The 19,868-nt window shown below is 39.0% G+C and overlaps 4 gene segments (V, D, J or C); 2 read left to right on the top strand and 2 right to left on the bottom strand.

Moving 5' to 3' along the window:
• Window positions 1-10,460: 10,460 nt before the first annotated feature.
• LOC121656365 lies at window positions 10,461-11,957 on the top strand (the record flags this gene model as incomplete). The annotated part of the segment is given in 2 exon segments: window positions 10,461-10,569; window positions 11,450-11,957. Coding segments are annotated over 2 exon segments (438 nt in total), but the record flags the coding sequence as incomplete, so codon positions are not given.
• An 850-nt stretch (window positions 11,958-12,807) lies between these two features.
• Window positions 12,808-13,302, bottom strand: LOC121656364. The segment is given in 2 exon segments: window positions 12,808-13,142; window positions 13,240-13,302. Coding segments are annotated over 2 exon segments (384 nt in total).
• Window positions 13,303-14,957: 1,655 nt separating this feature from the next.
• LOC121656214 lies at window positions 14,958-15,489 on the bottom strand. The segment is given in 2 exon segments: window positions 14,958-15,323; window positions 15,421-15,489. Coding segments are annotated over 2 exon segments (393 nt in total).
• A 2,542-nt stretch (window positions 15,490-18,031) lies between these two features.
• Window positions 18,032-19,807, top strand: LOC121656209. The segment is given in 2 exon segments: window positions 18,032-18,230; window positions 19,346-19,807. Coding segments are annotated over 2 exon segments (513 nt in total).
• Window positions 19,808-19,868: the final 61 nt, after the last annotated feature.

Raw genomic sequence — 19,868 nt, 5'->3', positions numbered from 1 at the left:
TATCATCACTTAACAATTATTTGAAGATATAATGTGTGTGTATGAACAATGTGTGTGTTTGGTAAACTGTATCAGTGTTCTTGATAACCTCCAGGAGCAGCAGAGGTTTTAGCAAGTAAACATCTTTGTCATGTTTGGATATTTGTTATGAGCTTTTTGTTATGTGAGATTTCTTCAGCTGATTGTAGCAGGACGAGGTTGGATACCTTGTCCCCTCTCCTCCCTTAATTGCACCTTCCAGGTGTAATTTAGCAGCGCTGACTGTTAGGGCGGAGCGAGGGCGGTATATTAGACAGGACTCGCTCGACAGCGTGAATTCCCTCTTCCTGAGTGGCCCTGGCTGGTAGATCTCCGAGCCATTATGGCGGAGGTGGTCGAGCCTTTCATCTGATTAGTATACCCGTGGTGTGCAGCCGCGCCCAGCGTACAGGTTGCCATCATGGATCAATCACAGAGTAGCAGGATTTGTGATCACTGTTCCAACTCAGGCCTTTTTGCACCTTGGGTTTTGGCTAGAGTGATTTTTCATTTAATTTTATTTTAACGCCTGTATATCTTTTAATAAAATTTTATTTTAAAGTTACGAATCACGTCTGTAAGAGCCAATTGACGTAAATCTATATAAGGCAGGAAATGATGTGTGTAAAGCGCATGTTAGGCCGGAAAGGGAAAATCGGTTTTGACCACACACGCATTACCATGTCAGGCTGTGAAAGTGCATTTTCTATCTGTTTTATGCTTAATAAAAGGGAAGCAACAGGAAATAAATCAGATTTTTAATCGCATCTGGCAGCGTCTGGACAGTTCATATTTTAACATCTACACCAGGTAAAGGTGCGTCAACCACAATTCCGGATCTGCATACCAGTGGCTTAAAGCATTGGCTTAGCCCCTTCAATTAAAGTCAAAACCGGTAGTGACTTAAAAACCGAAACCAGACAATAAAAGGCAACAAGTGGAGACACGTAAATGGAATATTGGATCCCTGGAAATCGTCCTCGTTTGTGCTTACGTGGCACTGAGGCGATCAGCTGGGCGTTGTAGCTGTCACCTGACAACCGATACCTGGAGTCTACGCGCGCCGATTGGAGGAGATCCGGTGAGGAGCGTCGTCGGGGTGGCTGCGTGCCGGAGAGGTCGGCAGCGGATGATCGGTGGTGAGGAGGATCGCCTGGGGCGGTGTTGCCACGAGGCCACCCGGAGGAAAGGTGCCGTCAGCGGGAATGCTTCAGCAGCATCAACTGGTGGAACGGGTCGGCGGATCGCTGGTTCGGTAAACGGCAAGGAGCTTCATCGGCTTGCTAATGGCTTAGGCTACTCTTCTCGGAGGTATGTGTAGCGCTACACCCAGAATGGCCATAAAAAACGCGTAATTCCAGTGCACTGGTTGCTAAGTCAAAATAAGAATACAAGTTGCGACAACTGACTGACTTTTGTGACTTGACAAATTTCTTTGACGAACAAATGGAAAACATTGTTGTGAACACGGATGCTGATGCAGCAACTGAGGAGCGTGTTTCAGACAAATCTGTGACTGCCATCGGTCAGACTGGAACTCAGGTGTGTTTGGACAAAAGAGTGGTTAAACTCACTGCCAAAGCAATGGCAGAAACGATTGAAAGGTTGCAAAATACCAGAAAGGTTCAATTAAATAAGGCTGGTCAATTAAGAGAAACTATAAAAGGTTTAATGGAAATGGGTGATGTTTCTGAAGTAAAAAGGTCTTTGAGTGATTTTACTGAGTTGTGTGATGAAATACATGGTGTTCATAATTGTATCATGGGTTTATTGCCACAAGATGAAAAAGAAAAACATGATATCTGGTTTAAAGCAAAGATGATGTTTAATAATGATGTTGCTAAAAATGCTAATCAGTGGGTAATGCAAAATCAAACTCATGAGGTTGAAAATGAGGGTACTGGTGAAAACAAAGATGGTTATGATAACATCAATCCTGATGACAGTGTCTCTAATGCAAATAAGAGTGGGACTAGTTCAAGATCAAGCACTACTTCTGCAAAAATTAGAGCTGCGGCAGAGAGAGCAGCTCTTTTGGCACGAATGGCGGCTTTAAAGGACCAACATGCACTGGAGGAACAAGAGCTGCTGTTAAAAAGGAAAAAAGAACAACTACAAATGGAAACAGAGCTTGCTGCAGCAACAGCCAAACTGAGTGTTTTGGAGTGTATGGAGGAACAACGTTCGGCTGCAAAATCAAATGGCATGAACTCTTATCTGGAAAGGGAAAGGACGAGGTCATCACAAACTGCTTCACTCAATCCTATGGCAAAGGTGTATGAACCACAAAATGGATGCCACAACAAAAGTATTAATCAAATATCAAGGGAGCAAATCAAACAACCATTAATGGACACCAAACCAAGACAACCAAAAACGTGTTTAACACCATGTGACACAACAGATCATTATCAAGGACCAAACCAAGGATCTCAAAATGGTGGAATAAGCACTTCGAGAACCCAACAGGAAAATGACCAGATGGTAACCAGCAGCATGCTTACCATTATGGAAAAACAAAATAAAATAATGGAAACACTTGTACACCAGCAACGTTGTTCAACACTTCCACCACGTGATATTCCTGTCTTTGATGGAGAGCCAATACAATATCATCATTTTATCAAAGCATTTGAGCAAGGAGTGGAGGAAAGGGCCAATAAATCTGACTGCATGCATTATCTGGAACAATTTACAAGAGGACAGCCAAGGGAATTGGTCCGTAGCTGTCAGCACATGTCTCCTGAAAATGGCTACAGTTTGGCAAAGCGTCTTCTAAAAGAAAATTTTGGAAATGAATACAGGATTGCTACTGCATACATGGACAAGTTGTTAGCTTGGCAATCAATAAAATCAGAAGATGCCAAATCTCTTCAAGCATTTGCTTTGTATTTGCGTAGTTGTTGCAATGTGATGCAAGAACTAAATTACATGGAGGAATTAAACATGCCAACAAACATAAAGATGATCATTTCAAAACTACCTTACAAGTTAAAAGAAGGATGGAGAACTAAGGCTCACGATATCATGGAGCAATATGACCGCAGAGCTAATTTACAGGATTTGGTAACATTTCTGGAAAGACATGTAAAGATACTCTCTGATCCCATTTATGGAGTCATCGAACATGTACAGCAAAGGACAACCAACTCAAAATTGCCCATGCTTAAACAGCCACGGTCTGGTGGAGTAAATCGAAGCTTTGCCACAACTATAAAGCCAATTAGGTCTGACAAACTTGAGTTGGATGGATTTTCAAAGGGACTTTGCTGCTGCTGTTTACATGCTCACAGCCTGGAAAACTGTAAACAGTTCAAGAGTAAAAAGCACAGAGACAAGATTTCTTTTCTAAAGGAGAAAGGATTATGTTTTGCCTGCCTGTGTAGTGGACACATGAGTCGTGATTGTAACAAACGCTTGGACTGTCAAGAATGTGGTCTACAACATCCAACTGTGCTTCATCTTAATAAAACCAGTGAACAACCATCTAGACCACTCAAACTCATCTCTACTCCAACGCAGACATGTGGTCAAACAGGGGCCGGAAAAGACTGCTTGCTGTCCATCGTTCCAGTCCAGGTCCGGTCCATTACGGGAAATGAAGTTGTGCAGACCTATGCATTTCTGGATCCTGGAAGTTCTGCTACATTCTGTACAGAACATCTCATGCAGAAATTAAAGCTTACAGGGAAAAGAACTCAATTTCTTTTGACAACAATGGGTCAGGAGAAAGTGGTTCCAGCACATTTATTATTTGGACTGGAGGTTGCAGGTTTGAATTCCAGCACTTTCCATCTACTACCTGAAGTTTTGACACAGAAACAAATGCCAGTTTCAAAGGCTAACATCGCTACTGCTGCAGACCTGAAAAGATTTCCCTACTTGTCAAAGGTCAACATTCCTAATATAAATACCACTGTCGATTTGTTGATAGGAACCAACGCACCCAAGCTATTGGAGCCATGGGAAGTTATCAACAGTAGGTCTGATGGTCCCTACGCTATAAGAACAGTGCTAGGATGGGTCATCAACGGTCCTTTACATGGGAGTGGTAACAGCACAACTGCAGTAGTAAACAGGATTTCTGTGGCAAATCTGGAGCTAATGCTGCAAAATCAATACAACCATGATTTCAATGAAAGAACCTCTGCAGAGAAGGAGATGTCAAGAGAAGATTTAAGATTCATGGATATTATGGAATCGTCTGCAAAGCTACAGAACAACAAATATGTTCTTAACTTACCCCTCAGAAATTCTGAAACTGCTTTGCCAAACAACTACCAAGTGGCAAAGCAGAGGATTATTGGTTTGAGGAGAAAGTTTCTGAGCAACCCACACTTTCACCAAGAGTATGCAAAATACCTTGAAAATGTAATTGAGCAAGGTTATGCAGAAAAGGTACCAGAATTGGAGTTGGATGGACAAATTGGAAAGGTGTGGTACATCCCACATCATGGTGTCTACCATCCCAGAAAGGAAACTCTGCGAGTGGTTTTTGATTGTGGAGCCACATACAAAGGAAGATCATTGAACAAAGAGTTGTTACAAGGTCCCAATCTCACTAGCTCTTTGCTTGGAGTTCTCATCCGGTTCAGGCAGAACCCAGTGGCATGCATGGGAGACATACACGCTATGTTTCATCAGGTGAAAGTTGCAGACTCTCACAAAGATCTTCTCCGTTTCCTCTGGTGGCAAAATGGAGACTTGAATAAAGAAATTCAAAGCTTCAGGATGACAGTTCATTTATTTGGTGCAGTGTCATCACCTAGTTGTGCCAGCTACGCACTGAGGAAGACTGCTGATGACAATGAGGCGGATTTTTCTGATGTGGTTGTGAAAGCAGTGAAGCAGAATTTCTACGTGGATGACTGCTTAATCAGCTTCAGCTCAGAGGAAGAAGCAAAACAAGTGATGAAGGATCTTGGCACACTTTGCAAACGAGGAGGCTTTGTTCTGGTGAGGTATCTAAGCATAGCATTTGTATGGTACACACTTAAGTCTTTACCATATAAGGTTCTCTGTCCCACAGACTGGATTGACACAAGAACATGCATTCCATGCAAATGAGCATCCTATAGGCAAACTCTATGATTGGAGGACACAGGACTGAGGAATTTTCTTTGTTTAAACCCTATATAAGACAGAATGACACATCAAGTCTTTAGGTCTTCGTTCTGGCTTTGGGACCTCCAGATTTTGCTGCAGAAATCTGTTTTGATGTCTGAACTTTTGTAATAAACTTCTTTTTATTATTCAAGTCAGCGTCCAGAGACGTTTTTGCCTGAAAGCCAATTTTTCCACATCTCCTGATCAAGATACATCACTGGAAAAATGGATCAGCAACAAAAGAAATGTTTTACAAAGCATTCCAGAAAATCAGTGGGCAAAGGATCTCAAAGAGCTCAATCTGGATCAAGATAAGCTTCCCACTGAAAGAGCATTGGGTCTACTCTGGTGTGTAGAAACTGATAACTTCAAGTTCAAGACAGAAATAAAACAGGCTCATACCAGGCGTGGTATGTTATCAGTAACTAGCTCCATATATGATCCTTTAGGAATCCTTGCACCTGTCACCCTCTCTGCTAAGATGATGCAACAGGAGCTATGCCGGAGAAATTGTGGATGGGATGATGCTCTACCTCCTGACATTTTGAGAAAGTGGAATTCTTGGATTGAAGGACTTGCATTTTTGTCATCATTTCAGCTAAGCAGATGTATACGTCCAAGAGACTTTGGGGAATCCATTTGTACCCAGTTGCATCACTTTGCTGATGCCAGCAAAGATGGCTATGGAATCGTGTCATACATCAGGATGGAGAATTCAAGCAACAAGGTCCATGTTGCATTTCTGTTGGGGAAGGCACGAGTTGCTCCACTGAAATCCATCACAATCCCTCGGATGGAGTTAACAGCTGCTGTTCTGGCTGCACGAGTGGATTCTATGCTGAAAGCCGAGCTGCAACTTCATATTGATGATTCTGTGTTCTGGACAGACAGTACTTCAGTGCTGAAGTACATCTACAATGAAGACACACGATTTCAAGTATTTGTAGCAAATAGAATCTCAGCCATCAGAGAAATTTCACATCCTTCTCAATGGAGACATATTTGCTCCAAAGAAAATCCAGCAGATGTTGCATCTAGAGGAATGAAGGTGTCTAACTTTGTTGAACATCGCATCTGGCTAGAGGGTCCCAAATTTCTTTGGAAGTCTGAACAGGAGTGGCCACAAACTCACTTTGATCCAGTATTGGAGATTGATGATCCAGAAGTCCACAAGATGGCAGTTGTGAGCTTGATGACTGGTGATTCATTAAATCCTTCTGATCATCTTATCCATTACTTCTCTGACTGGTACAAGCTCAAGATATCAGTGGCCTGGTTTTTCAAGTTGAAATCAATCCTGCTTAAACTCAGTCATCAAAGAAAGGAAGGAAAGGTGGCCAGGGAAGCAGATTCTGCTCAAAACAAATTCCCAAGTGATTCCAGAATGTCAAAGAAATCTACTTTAACCCTTGAGGATCTCTCACAAGCTGAATCTGCTATTGTACGCTACTGCCAGCAACAACAATTTGAGGAAGAAATAACAGCATTGACAGAAAAAGGAACAGTTTGTAAGCAAAGTCCAATTTACAAGCTGGATCCAACCTGGGAGGACAATCTTCTTAGAGTGGGTGGAAGACTAAATAATGGAGCAATGCCACTGGAAGAAAAACATCCAATAATACTCGGCAAAAATCAACATATTGCAAAGCTCATTCTCAGGCATACTCATGAAATGCTGGGTCATAGTGGACGTAACCACACTCTAGCTGTGGTAAGGAGAAAATACTGGATAATTCATGGAAACTCTGCTGTACGGAAAGTAATCGCTGAATGCAAATTTTGCCGACGCCACAATGCAAGATCAATGGATCAGAAGATGGCAGATCTCCCAAGGCAGAGAATTACTCCTGATCTGCCTCCATTCACTAATGTCGGAGTTGATTACTTTGGGCCCATTGAAACAAAAAGAGGAAGAGCAACTTGCAAATGTTATGGTGTCATCTTTACCTGCCTGGCAAGCAGAGCTGTGCATTTGGAAGTTGCAAGTTCTCTAGATACTGATGATTGCATAAATGCTTTGCGTCGCTTCATCAGTAGAAGAGGTCAAGTTGTCAACATCAGATCAGACAACGGAACAAACTTTGTGGGAGCAGCAAGAGAACTAAAGGAAGCCCTTGCTGCAATAAATCATGAGAAGATACAAAAGGCTCTCATTCCCTTTGGAGTAAACTGGAGTTTTAACCCACCTGCAGGACCTCATCATGGTGGCATCTGGGAGCGTATCATCCGCATGATTAAGCGCATTCTAAACTCTGTTTTACAGAACCAGACTTTGGATATGGATGGACTTAACACAGTTATGTGTGAAATTGAAGCCATTCTAAATGATCGTCCAATCACAAGGTTATCAGATGATCCAAATGACTTGGAACCCCTCACACCTAACCATTTGTTGCTTCTAAGAGGAAAGCCAGCATTACCACCTGGACTTTTTGATGCAGCAGACATGTACATGAAACGACGCTGGAGACAAGTCCAATACATCTCTGATCTGTTTTGGAGGCAATGGGTCAGAGAGTATCTACCATTACTCCAGGAGAAACAAAAGTGGAACCAAGTTAAAAGAAATCTGATCAAAGGGGACATTGTTGTGGTTATGGACTCTTCAGCACCTCGAGGCTCTTGGTGCCTAGGGAAGGTTTTGGAGGTGATTCCTGATAAAAAAGGTTTTGTTCGCTCTGTGAAGCTACAAACAAAAACTGGCATTTTTGAGCGTCCTATTACCAAACTATGTCTAATACAAGAAGTATGAATATAAATATTGGATTATGTGTTTGTAATTAAGGTTAATGGGTCATATTTTGACTTAAAAATGAACTTTGTTAAGAATTGTTATGTCTAACAATTAGGGGCCGGTATGTAAGAGCCAATTGACGTAAATCTATATAAGGCAGGAAATGATGTGTGTAAAGCGCATGTTAGGCCGGAAAGGGAAAATCGGTTTTGACCACACACGCTTTACCATGTCAGGCTGTGAAAGTGCATTTTCTATCTGTTTTATGCTTAATAAAAGGGAAGCAACAGGAAATAAATCAGATTTTTAATCGCATCTGGCAGCGTCTGGACAGTTCATATTTTAACATCTACACCAGGTAAAGGTGCGTCAACCACAATTCCGGATCTGCATACCAGTGGCTTAAAGCATTGGCTTAGCCCCTTCAACGTCTGTCCATGTCCTTGATTTGAACCAGTGTGTCCTTTTAGTTAAATATGCTGGGGTAAATGTCACCAGGTGGCTTTGTCTTTTTATTTTTTATTTTTATTTTGTTTTAATTTATTTAAAAACTGAAATTTTCCACCCGCCATGTCATCATGCAGCATCTTAACAACTTCTCGTACATACAATGTTAAAAATTTAGACTGGAAGTTAAATCTTAAATGTATGAGCATTTCAGCTGAAGGATGATTTTCAAGTTTTAATACCTGCATGGGGATAAACTTTAAAATTGGTCAAACCATATTAGAAAAGTAGTTGGCAGAAGTTTGAACTTATATGTCCCTTCCCCATTAATATAACACAACACTTCATTTCATATTTGCTGCAACACAGAAAACAAAACATGAGATGTTGTTTGTCACCTGATTCAGTGTTTTATAACATGAATGTAATTAAAGGTTGGCAAGAATGACAATGTTAGAAAGCTGCTTCATCCCAGTCAATCAGCTGAGGGCTTTGAACCGCTCTGTATAAATCTAATCCATTAGACTATTATAAATCAGTTACTTTGGGAGGATTAAACTGTGACTCTGGGCAGAAACTAAAGTTACTTGTTCTGTAATCAGTCCAAACATGCTTCATCTGGGTCTTTAGTAACATGTCATTTCATATAGATATATTAAGATATTATCATCCATCTGTTATTATGAAAACAGACTGTATATTTTATTAAAATACTTCTGCTGTGTGTTTGCAGTGAGTGTTTACTGAACTATATCAATGCTGGAGTAACTTCCAGCTGCAGCACTGAGTTCAGTTTCTGTTCAGTCTGACTGAAGGAGGTTTTTGTACGATGCTTTTTCACTGTGTCAGCACGGGGCTACTGTGATAACTCTGACAGTAATAAACTCCTGCATCTTCAGCCTGAACTCCACTGATGGTCAGAGTGAAGTCAACTCCATTCCCTGCTCCACTTCCACTGAATCTGGAGGAGATTCCTGAAAATCTGTCTGATGTTCTGTAGATCAGAGCTTTAGGAGTTTCTCCAGGTTTCTGATGGTACCAGGCCAGGTAGTACTGTGAACCAGAGTAGCGAGCTACTGTTGGATTGACTTTACAGTCAATAGTGACAGTTTGTCCGAGCTGCACTGATTTGGCTGCTGACTGAGTCACAACAACATTCTGTCCAACAGACCCTGAGGAGAGAGAAGAAACACTGGACATGAGATGGTGAGGTGAAACTCAGCTACACTCCAAATGATTTTCACATCACAGAACAATGATTTTCCTCACCCTGAGTGAAGCAGAGGAGAGTCCAGATGAGGACGCAGATCAAAGTCATGTTATTGATGAGGAGGATTTCTGTGGCTTCTGTTGTCATGAAGGACAGCTGTCAGTCATCCAGTCTTCAACTCTCAGGACTATAAACTCTCCCAGAGCACTGGAGCATGGTGCTGCTGATGCAAAGTGTTTCTCTATGGAAATGTTCTGACTCCAGCAGGGACTTGAATCTCTATGATTATGTTAAGCAATAATTAATCACTTCATCAGAATTTTAATTGAATAAAAAATCATTTTATCATTTTTGTAAATTATTTGCTTTAGGAAATATTTTCTTAAGTTGTTTATCATTTTCATTCATGTCTACAGTTTTCATTTCTAATTAAAGATTTTCAAACAATCATAAAGATAATTTTTGATATTTTACATACTTATATCATTGAAAAAATGTTATCTTTATTATTTGTTGTTGTTTCTTTAAGGAACAGGATTGTTTGTGTTGGGTTTGTTGTGTTGAAAGTCAGAGAGCCGTGTCTCTCTACAGTCAGAGGTTTTTGTACGACGACTCAACCAGTTTGTATCACTGTGGTACACGTTCGGTGGAGGAACCAGACTGGAGCTTGGAAGTAAGTTTAATATTCAAGATATGTTTAAAAGTTTTATGTGTACAGAATTTTCAGTAATTCATCTTTAAATCTGAGATGTTGTGAGTTTTTTTTACTCTAAATATTTTTCATTAGTTTCTATCAGCAGCAACAAATGCAGCTTAATGTTTAATATTTGAAGGAAAAACCTAAAAATCCAGGATTAGTTAAAAAGGAGCCATAAATTTATCACATATTTAGATATTTGAAGACTTGCAGTTTAAGCTTTATCAGAGGAAGGTTTGTTGTGTTGAAAGTCAGAGAGCCGTGTCTCTCTACAGTCAGAGGTTTTTGTACGACGACTCAACCAGTTTGTATCACTGTGGTGGACTTTTGGTGGAGGAACCAGACTGGATGTTGGAAGTAAGTTTATAAATATTATGAAACGTTTTATTAATAATGGACATAACTGTAGTCTTTTAAAATCTCACTTCTTATCAGAATGACCTAAAAAACTTTCATATTCATATTTTGTTGTTAGTTTTTCTTTGTTGAGATTAAATTAAAAAGTTTTCTTTACATTTTCCAGTAAATGTTTTAAACAACTTTACTGATCAAAGAACAAAAATAGTTTTTATTAGAATGATGTCTTTATAACATCTGAATGTTGAGTTAAACTTATTGTGAACAGTGTTACTGAAGGTCATATTTAATCATTTAATCTTTTAATGTGATTAATATAAATTAGTTGGAGCAGCATAAAAATGTTTAAACAATGTTTTATTTTCTAGTCAGATCTGTTAAATTGTGAATTCAGTCTTTGGATCTTTGTTAAACCATCTTGTCCTTCAACAGTGGAAATGATCAGTTGCTGCTTTCCTGCAAAGTAGAACAGCAGCTATGTTTGTACCAGGATTTCAGTGATATACAGAATGTTTAAGATCACAACATTTACACATTTTTCATCTGAGTTTCATTGTTGAATTTTGTGAATAATTGTTCAAATTATCATTTAAAAGTTTCTGTAATTTATTTAGATATTTAAAGTGCAGTTAATGTTTTTATGTTAAACATGTTCAGTAGTTTCATGTATGTCAGCTCATATGAGGATTCTGTGTCCTGACATGCATGAAAGGTTTCTAAAAGGGAAGTGAAACAATGTGCGAGAGATGAAGCAGATAAAATGTTACTGAAACTTCTTAAAGGAGGAAATCTCCTCTCTCACAGTAAAGGTGTCCAACTGTCTTCTGGATGTTTGACAGCTGTGTGGTTCTTGTCCTCTAATCTGATTGGTGTCTCCTAGGTGATGCTCGTCCCACCCTGACGGTGCTGCCCCCCTCCACAGAGGAGCTGCAGCAGGGGAAGGCCACACTCATGTGTCTGGCCAACAAGGGCTTCCCCTCAGACTGGAGTCTGTCCTGGAAGGTGGACGGCAGCAGCAGCAGCAGCAGCTATGAGGACAGCAGGAGCCCCGGGGTGCTGCAGAAGGACGGCCACTACAGCTGGAGCAGCACCCTGAGGCTCTCTGCAGACCAGTGGAGGAAGGTGGGCTCTGTGACCTGTGAGGCCACCCAGGGCTCCCAGTCTCCACTCTCAGAGACACTGAGGAGAGACCAGTGTTCCCAGTACTGACCTGATTCACTGGGATTCTCTTACTGGTTTTACTATATTTCTAATCTCTGACATTCAGTCTTTCAAATTCACTTTTTTTTCATTCTGTTCTTTTTTTTCAGAGATGTTGATTTTTTCTGTATTTCTACACAATAAAGATGGTGTTGTCAGAACGTTTTACCGACATCATTTCTAACATTGATTCATAACTTTCTATTCATTTCTGTTTTTCAGCATTATTTAAAATATTTTCCTTTAATAAATACCAAACCCATTGTTCTTAATTATTCTTTACATAAAAATGTCTTAATATTTTGCTCTCATTGTGTTAATTTCTGTAATATGTAAATTAAATATTAAGAAAAAAATCATCTGATCAATTTTGAGAAAGATTATAGAGATTTTATGAAAAGCGCACAAAAAGAATAGATTTATGTATATTTATATATATTAAATTCTTGTTTAAAGTCTAAGACCAACCTAGACTTAAAAAAGCTCAAGAGGACCTTTAACTCATAGCCATAAAACTTTCAGTAGATTCTAATATCAACTGCTTTACTCTCCACAGTTCTGTTAAACCTTTGATAGAAACATGTAGGTTAGGACTGGAGTTTGATCACAGATTGTTACAAAACCCACTGTCTCCAACATTTTGCATCCGACACTCTATATATGAACTGTCCCATGACAAACTGTGTCAACTCAATCCTGCTTTAATAAGTGTTAAATTTAGATAAATCTGTGACTTTTTGATGATTAATATATGTTTTGTGGACATAAGTCACAGGCATTTGTTCTGGGATCAGTTCAAACATGCTTTACATTAGTTTTTAGTAACATGAGCCATCTATTAGTACCAACAGAAATAAATTATCTCCTTCCTTTTCCCGGTTGGTTTAGAACACAGACTGTACGTAAGAAAAAAATGTATCTGCAGTGTGTTTACATTATGTTTACTAAACTGTATCAGTCTTTGCAGCAGCTTCAGCTGCATCAGTCAGTTTAGTTTCTGTTCATTCTGACTGAAGGAGGTTTTTGTACGATGCTTTTTCACTGTGTGAACACGGGGCCACTGTGATGACTCTGACAGTAATAAACTCCTGCATCTTCAGCCTGAACTCCACTGATGGTCAGAGTGAAGTCAACTCCATTCCCTGCTCCACTTCCACTGAATCTGGAGGAGATTCCTGAAAATCTATCTGATGTCCCGTAGATCAGAGCTTTAGGAGCTTCTCCAGGTTTCTGATGGTACCATGCTAGCCAGTATTGTGAACCAGAGCGGTGAGCTACTTTTGGACTGGCCTTACAGTCAATAATGACAGTTTGTCCGAGCTGCACTGATTTGGCTGCTGACTGAGTCACAACAACATTCTGTCCAACAGACCCTGAGGAGAGAGAAGAAACACTGGACATGAGATGGTGAGGTGAAACTCAGCTACACTCCAAATGATTTTCACATCACAGAACAATGATTTTCCTCACCCTGAGTGAAGCAGAGGAGAGTCCAGATGAGGACGCAGATCAAAGTCATGTTATTGATGAGGAGGATTTCTGTGGCTTCTGTTGTCATGAAGGACAGCTGTCAGTCATCCAGTCTTCAACTCTCAGGACTATAAACTCTCCCAGAGCACTGGAGCATGGTGCTGCTGATGCAAATTAGCTCTTCACATCTAACAATGACTGAGACCAGTTTGAGGCTGCAAATTAAAAATAAATTAATTTTTCTTAGATAATTAAATATTAGTTTGAAGGGCATTGTTTAGCAAAATAGAGATTATGAATATATGTTTACAGAAATATTTTTATTTTAACATTGAATCTGTTCATTTGACAAGTGTGTAAATGTAAAATTAAATTCTAAAATATTTTGTAAATGTTTTTCATTGTTGTGTATCATTTAATTTTAAACCAATTTCATTCAAGAAGACATACTGAGAGTATTTGCGTTGCGTTTGTTGTGTTCACAGAGAACCATGTCTATCCACAGTCAGAGGCTTTCTGTATGATGTCTCAAACAGTTTGTATACATTTTTATTGGAGGAACCAGACTGGTTGTTAATTGTATGTGCTTGTAAATTTTCTTTTTGCTAAAAAAAAAGATGTTAATTTACTCTAAAGTTAACAGAAAATAGACATAGAGTTTTAAATCTATTTATATCTGTGCTGTAACTGTCCAAGGTTTGATTTTATTCAACATTATTTCACTTCTATGAATGAACTTCAATCCGTTTCTGTCTGCATTTTGACATTTAGTACATTCTTACAAAAATAATTATTCTAAAATCAACTGAAATATTTTTTGTTAAAAATGAAAAATGCTCAATAATTTCAAAAGTTTGAGAGATTAAAATGAACTTAATTAAGAACATGTAAAAATCTTTCTAAATATATATGAAGGCTAAATAGCTTCCACTTCCACAGATTTCTTAGACCATGTAAGATCCACATCATTAAATATTAATTAACTGTAACTAAGTTAACCTCGTACGTAATTCCCTGTTTCAGCACTTCAGATATTTCTTGAAAAAGTCTCTGTGTTAAAGTTTTTTCTCAGGAATGCATATCTGAGTAAGTTAAGCATTGTTTAAACTAAAAATAGAAATATATTCAAATCGTTGATGCTTGTTCTTGATCTCACCAGTTTAAATTTACTAATTAAACTGAAGTAAGATGTTCCTGTTTGAAACTTTTGTCCGCGCTACTGAAACCTGTCTGTTGACATGGTTGATCAGTGATGATGATCTGTTACCATGGTTACTGTACTCAGAGAGGGAAGTGAAACATCAATGACCCTTCAGCTGAAATGCAGCAGGGTGGCGTTTTTTTCTCTGTTTTATTAATTTTATCATATTGTCTGTAGGTCTCTTCCTCCAGTGGGTAAAGAGAGGAAAACTAGAAATCCATTGTAGAGTTTAAGGCCACAGAAGTGGTACAAAGGGATCTTGGAAAGATAGAAAGTAACAATAGTGACATACTGAGCACCTTGTTTCTGTCCAGATATGTTTCTGTCTGTATCTGTGATTCTGTGCATCAAAGATACTGATATTTAAATTTTATTTTCCTTTGGTATGTGCTATAAAAGTATTCTGTGTGTGTGTGTGTGTGTGTATGTGTGTGTGTGGGTGTGTGTGTGTGTGTGTTCAGTGAACTGTGTCAGTCTGTGTAGCAGTCAGTTCAGTTTCTGTTCAGTCTGACTGAAGGAGGTTTTTGTACGATGCTTTTTCATTGTGTGAACACATTCTGATTATTCAACCAGTGATAACTCTGACAGTAATAAACTCCTGCATCTTCAGCCTGAACTCCACTGATGGTCAGAGTGAAGTCAACTCCATTCCCTGCTCCACTTCCACTGAATCTGGAGGAGATTCCTGAAAATCTATCTGATGTCCTGTAGATCAGAGCTTTAGGAGCTTCTCCAGGTTTCTGATGGTACCATGCTAGCCAGTACTGTGAACCAGTCCAGTGAGCTACTTTTGGACTGACTTTACAGTCAATAGTGACAGTTTGTCCGAGCTGCACTGATTTGGCTGCTGACTGAGTCACAACAACATTCTGTCCAACAGACCCTGAGGAGAGAGAAGAAACACTGGACATGAGACGGTGAGGTGAAACTCAGCTACACTCCAAATGATTTTCACATCACAGAACAATGATTTTCCTCACCCTGAGTGAAGCAGAGGAGAGTCCAGATGAGGACGCAGATCAAAGTCATGTTATTGATGAGGAGGATTTCTGTGGCTTCTGTTGTCATGAAGGACAGCTGTCAGTCATCCAGTCTTCAACTCTCAGGACTATAAACTCTCCCAGAGCACTGGAGCATGGTGCTGCTGATGCAAAGTGTTTCTCTATGGAAATGTTCTGACTCCAGCAGGGACTTGAATCAATCTGATAATGATTATCAATGAATCATTTAGTTTATGTGAATATTATGTCATCATAATTTTAAATTCATATTAACATTTGAGAGTTTATGTTCTAGAGAAAAAGTTTGTATTATAATGTCTCCTAATCTTTATCTAAATACTACAAAACAGATTTTAACTTTCTACTCATTCATCTACCAGTTCACCCAGCGCTGGGACCAGTCTGATGATGATGTTTACCACTGAATCAGTCAGTTAATCTTTATAATGATACGAAATGTGTTTATTCACTTGAATGTGTTTTGAGCTTGAGTTTAATGGAGAACTTTGTAAATAATGAATTATATTAATCCCTTCATTTACAATTTAAAAAAGGTGTTGTAACTAACCATAATTCATATACCACGTAATATCTTTCTCATTTTTTTCTGTAACTCAAGAAACATTTCTAAATTGGTACATATGGTCTCCAGAGCTGAACTGGAAGAATCATGCATGCATTTGTGACCTTATGTTTAGATTATTGTAATTATCTATTTAACAACTTGCACAAATCATCACCTCTATTACACCTCCAGTCTTTTCAAAATGCTGCAGCCAGATTATTAATACATTCAAGCAAACAAGCTCACATCACTCCTGTTTTATATGTCACAGGGTTGAAGTGAACGTTCTGTTTTTTTATATGATTTACAGGTTTTCCCTTTATTTGGTGTTTGATATAGTTTTTATTTGTATTTATTGCATGGTTTTATCTAGTTTGGTTTTATTTTTTTCATTTTTTTTGCTTGCTTTTGATCTGGTTTTAATTGTATGTAAGTTCACTCACCTTGAGCCTGCAGACTGGTTGGGGAAAATGACTCCCACCTGTGACAAATTAATGGGCCTATCAGCAGCCAGAGTGAGCCAGCCAGAAGGCAGCACCTGGAAATAAAGAGGACCTTGTGACAGGAGAAGCGGGACTTACAACAGTGGGTAAAAGAGGCTGGAGGCAGTGAGAGCAGACGGAGAGGTGGATCAGGAACTGGAGTACAGTGGAGAAGCCGCTACACAGCAAAAGGAAGGGGTTGCTACGTGAAAGACAAGCAGAGGCAGAGCAGGAGGCTCTGGTGTGTAAGTATCGATTGGATCTTTAGCAACACCTGTTAATGGAAGCCTGTTGTGGTTGAGTGTACTGAAGCAGAGTACTCACAGAAATCTCCCTACTTTTCCAGAAGTCCACAGCGGGATTGATGGCTGTAGGAACTACACAGACTGCGCTGCTTCATCTGGACCTCTGAACTTTTTTTTTTTTTTTTTTTCCCCCAAGCACTTTAGCCTCCCTGATTTTAATTGGTTTCCTTTTGTTACACCTACATTCCTCCAGTGAATATTTAATTAATGACCTTACAGTTTTATTTGATTGAAAGAATAAAAATTCTTTCCACCGCTTGATTCCCTCTGTTCACCTTGCTCGCTCTCCACCCGTGTCACATATACTCTTTACTATATCCTACTTATTTTAGGATTTGTTTAAAGGTCTTATAGGAAAAAATACTTTAGTAATCCCAAAGGGAAATTATATTTACTTCGAGAGCAGTAAATGATCAGACCCCAGATTATAAATGTCAGCTTCTTATAAAAATCCACTGCTGCTCACTGTCTTTGTTCTCTGGCTGAGAATGTTTGTTGTCCCTCGTACACGAACAAAGACCAGGAGGGACAGAGGCTCTGTCTGTGGTAAATGCTAAATGGACTTGTATTTTTATGTAGAGCTTTTCCAGCCAGGTTGACCACTCAAAGCGCTTTACACTAGTTATTACACTCACCCATTCACACCCTGATAGGCACATCGGGAGGCAACGTGGGGTTAAGAGTCTTGCCCAAGGACACTTAGGTATGTAGTCAGTGGAAGCCTGGAATCGATCCGCCTACCTTCCGGTCGAAAGACGACTGTTCTTCCTCCTGAGCTACAGCCTCCCCTGTGGTACCAAGCTTGTGTAAGAGTCCACTTCAACTACATTTAGTTAAATCTGTGGAGTCCTTTAAAAAGTAGCTAAAACGTTTCTGATTAAAACAGGCTTTTAGTTGAGTTTTATTTTTCTCTACCTGTTTTATTTTGTCTGTTGCCATCTTTTCATTGGTTGCTTTGGTATTTAATTTAGTCATTTTACTCTTTGTGTCCAGCACTTTGTGACTGTCCATGTGTGTAAAAGAACTTTAACTTTATTTACTTACTGTATAAACATCAGTGTTGAAATATAAGTATATTACAATATGAATAAACAATGCTGTTATTCAGGTTTAATAAATCCTTTTATACAGTTTTTATGCAGCATAAATTGTCTGATTATTCCTTTAAATTTGTGTTTATTTTCTAAGTATACGTGTCTTAATGTTTAAATCACTTAAATATCCATTGTACAACAAAGAAAAATGATATTCTCATGTTTGTGAAATATTTTGTCAGCAAATTCTTAGTTCACAAACACTTGAAATGTTCTGCTGCATTGTTTGTTCCAGAGTCAGAGAGCCGTGTCTCTGTACAGTCAGAGGTTTTTGTACGGCGGTTCAATGAGTTTGTATCACTGTGGTACACGTTCGGTGGAGGAACCAGACTGGAAGTTAACTGTAAGTACATTTAATTCTTTATGAGCTCAAATGTAAACAGATTATTTTTTATTTCCTAACCAGAATATTGGTCATCTATAAATGTGGTTTTATATGATTGGTGTAATTATTTGGTAAAGGTAGATTCTATATTTGGAAACACTAAAACCATCTTCAGTAATATTGTTCTGTTATTTTTTTCTCTCATGATGTAAGTTTGCAGATAAATTTTGCTTCTGAATCAGATCATTACTTAATTGTTCAGTCTAAACTCTGAAAATCTGAGTCTTTACTGTTTTAGTCAGGAAATTTTTAGATTTCAGAAAACTGAGGATCAAAAATGTTTCTAACATGTTCAATCTGTTAACTTAACAAGTTAAAGTTTTTGTTTAAATTAGTTAGTTTTTCTGCTCAAACTTAGTATGTGAAAGAAAGTTCAAGACCCATCAGAAGTTTCTGTGTCTTTAACCAGAAATGTGGTAAATATACTGACCCATGTCGTCACGTATCAGGTAGAAAGTTTTACATTTGCCCCTCCATGTGGTCCACTCCATGGACTCTTTTAAAAAGCAGTTAAACTATTTTATTCAGAAAAGCTGTTTGTTGATAATTATTTATTTTATGAAAATTATTATGTTTTATTACAGCCATTTTATGCCCAACACTTTGCAATTTTTAATCTGTGAAAAGTGTTTTATAAATAAACTTTACTGACTTACATCACTGCATGTGGGAGATTGATTTAATATCATCATATTGTAGTGGTAACTATGGGGAGGATGAAAAGAGTAGATCTGAAAGATTTTACATTCTTCAAATGATATAAAATAATCATTTATAAAAAACAGTGAAGAATTTATTTAATGAAGCAGACAAGTGCCGGGATGGTGTGAAGGTGAAAGATCTGCTTTTAAAATCTAATCTATCATTTTAGTTTGAAGCAAAGTGAATCACAAGAAGCTGAAAACATCTAAAAAATGTCTTGAACATTTTTATCTTTAGTACTGAAACCTGTCTGTTGCTGTGGTTCAGCAGTGATGCCTGTCCGTTACTATGGTTACTGAACTAAAAGCAAGAAGTGAAATATTGAGGAGGGGTTTCATCTAATGTCTGTAATGTGACCTCTCTTTCTGCAGTGGGTCAAGTCCATCCCACCCTGACGGTGCTGCCCCCCTCCACAGAGGAGCTGCAGCAGGGGAAGGCCACGCTCATGTGTCTGGCCAACAAGGGCTTCCCCTCAGACTGGAGTCTGTCCTGGAAGGTGGACGGCAGCAGCAGCAGCAGCTATGAGGACAGCAGGAGCCCCGGGGTGCTGCAGAAAGACGGCCACTACAGCTGGAGCAGCACCCTGAGGCTCTCTGCAGACCAGTGGAGGAAGGTGGGCTCTGTGACCTGTGAGGCCACCCACGGCTCCCAGACTCCACTCTCAGAGACACTGAGGAGAGACCAGTGTTCCCAGTACTGATCTGATTTACTGGGACTCTCACATGTCACTGATCTTTTGTTTCTTTCTCTTTTTCAAAGCTTTTTTCAAATTCTTAGTTTCTCTCTTCAGATGTGTTTCTATACAATAAAGATTTTTATATCAAACAGATTTTTTGGTTCTTTCAACATGTAGAGATGATTATAAGATATCCAAAAACAATTTTTACTGCTTTG

This window comes from Melanotaenia boesemani, chromosome 17 (genome assembly GCF_017639745.1).
Source record: "Melanotaenia boesemani isolate fMelBoe1 chromosome 17, fMelBoe1.pri, whole genome shotgun sequence".
NCBI lineage: Eukaryota > Metazoa > Chordata > Actinopteri > Atheriniformes > Melanotaeniidae > Melanotaenia > Melanotaenia boesemani.
The sequence above is the reverse complement of the archived record's forward strand: the minus strand, read 5'-3'. Positions and strand labels throughout refer to the sequence as shown.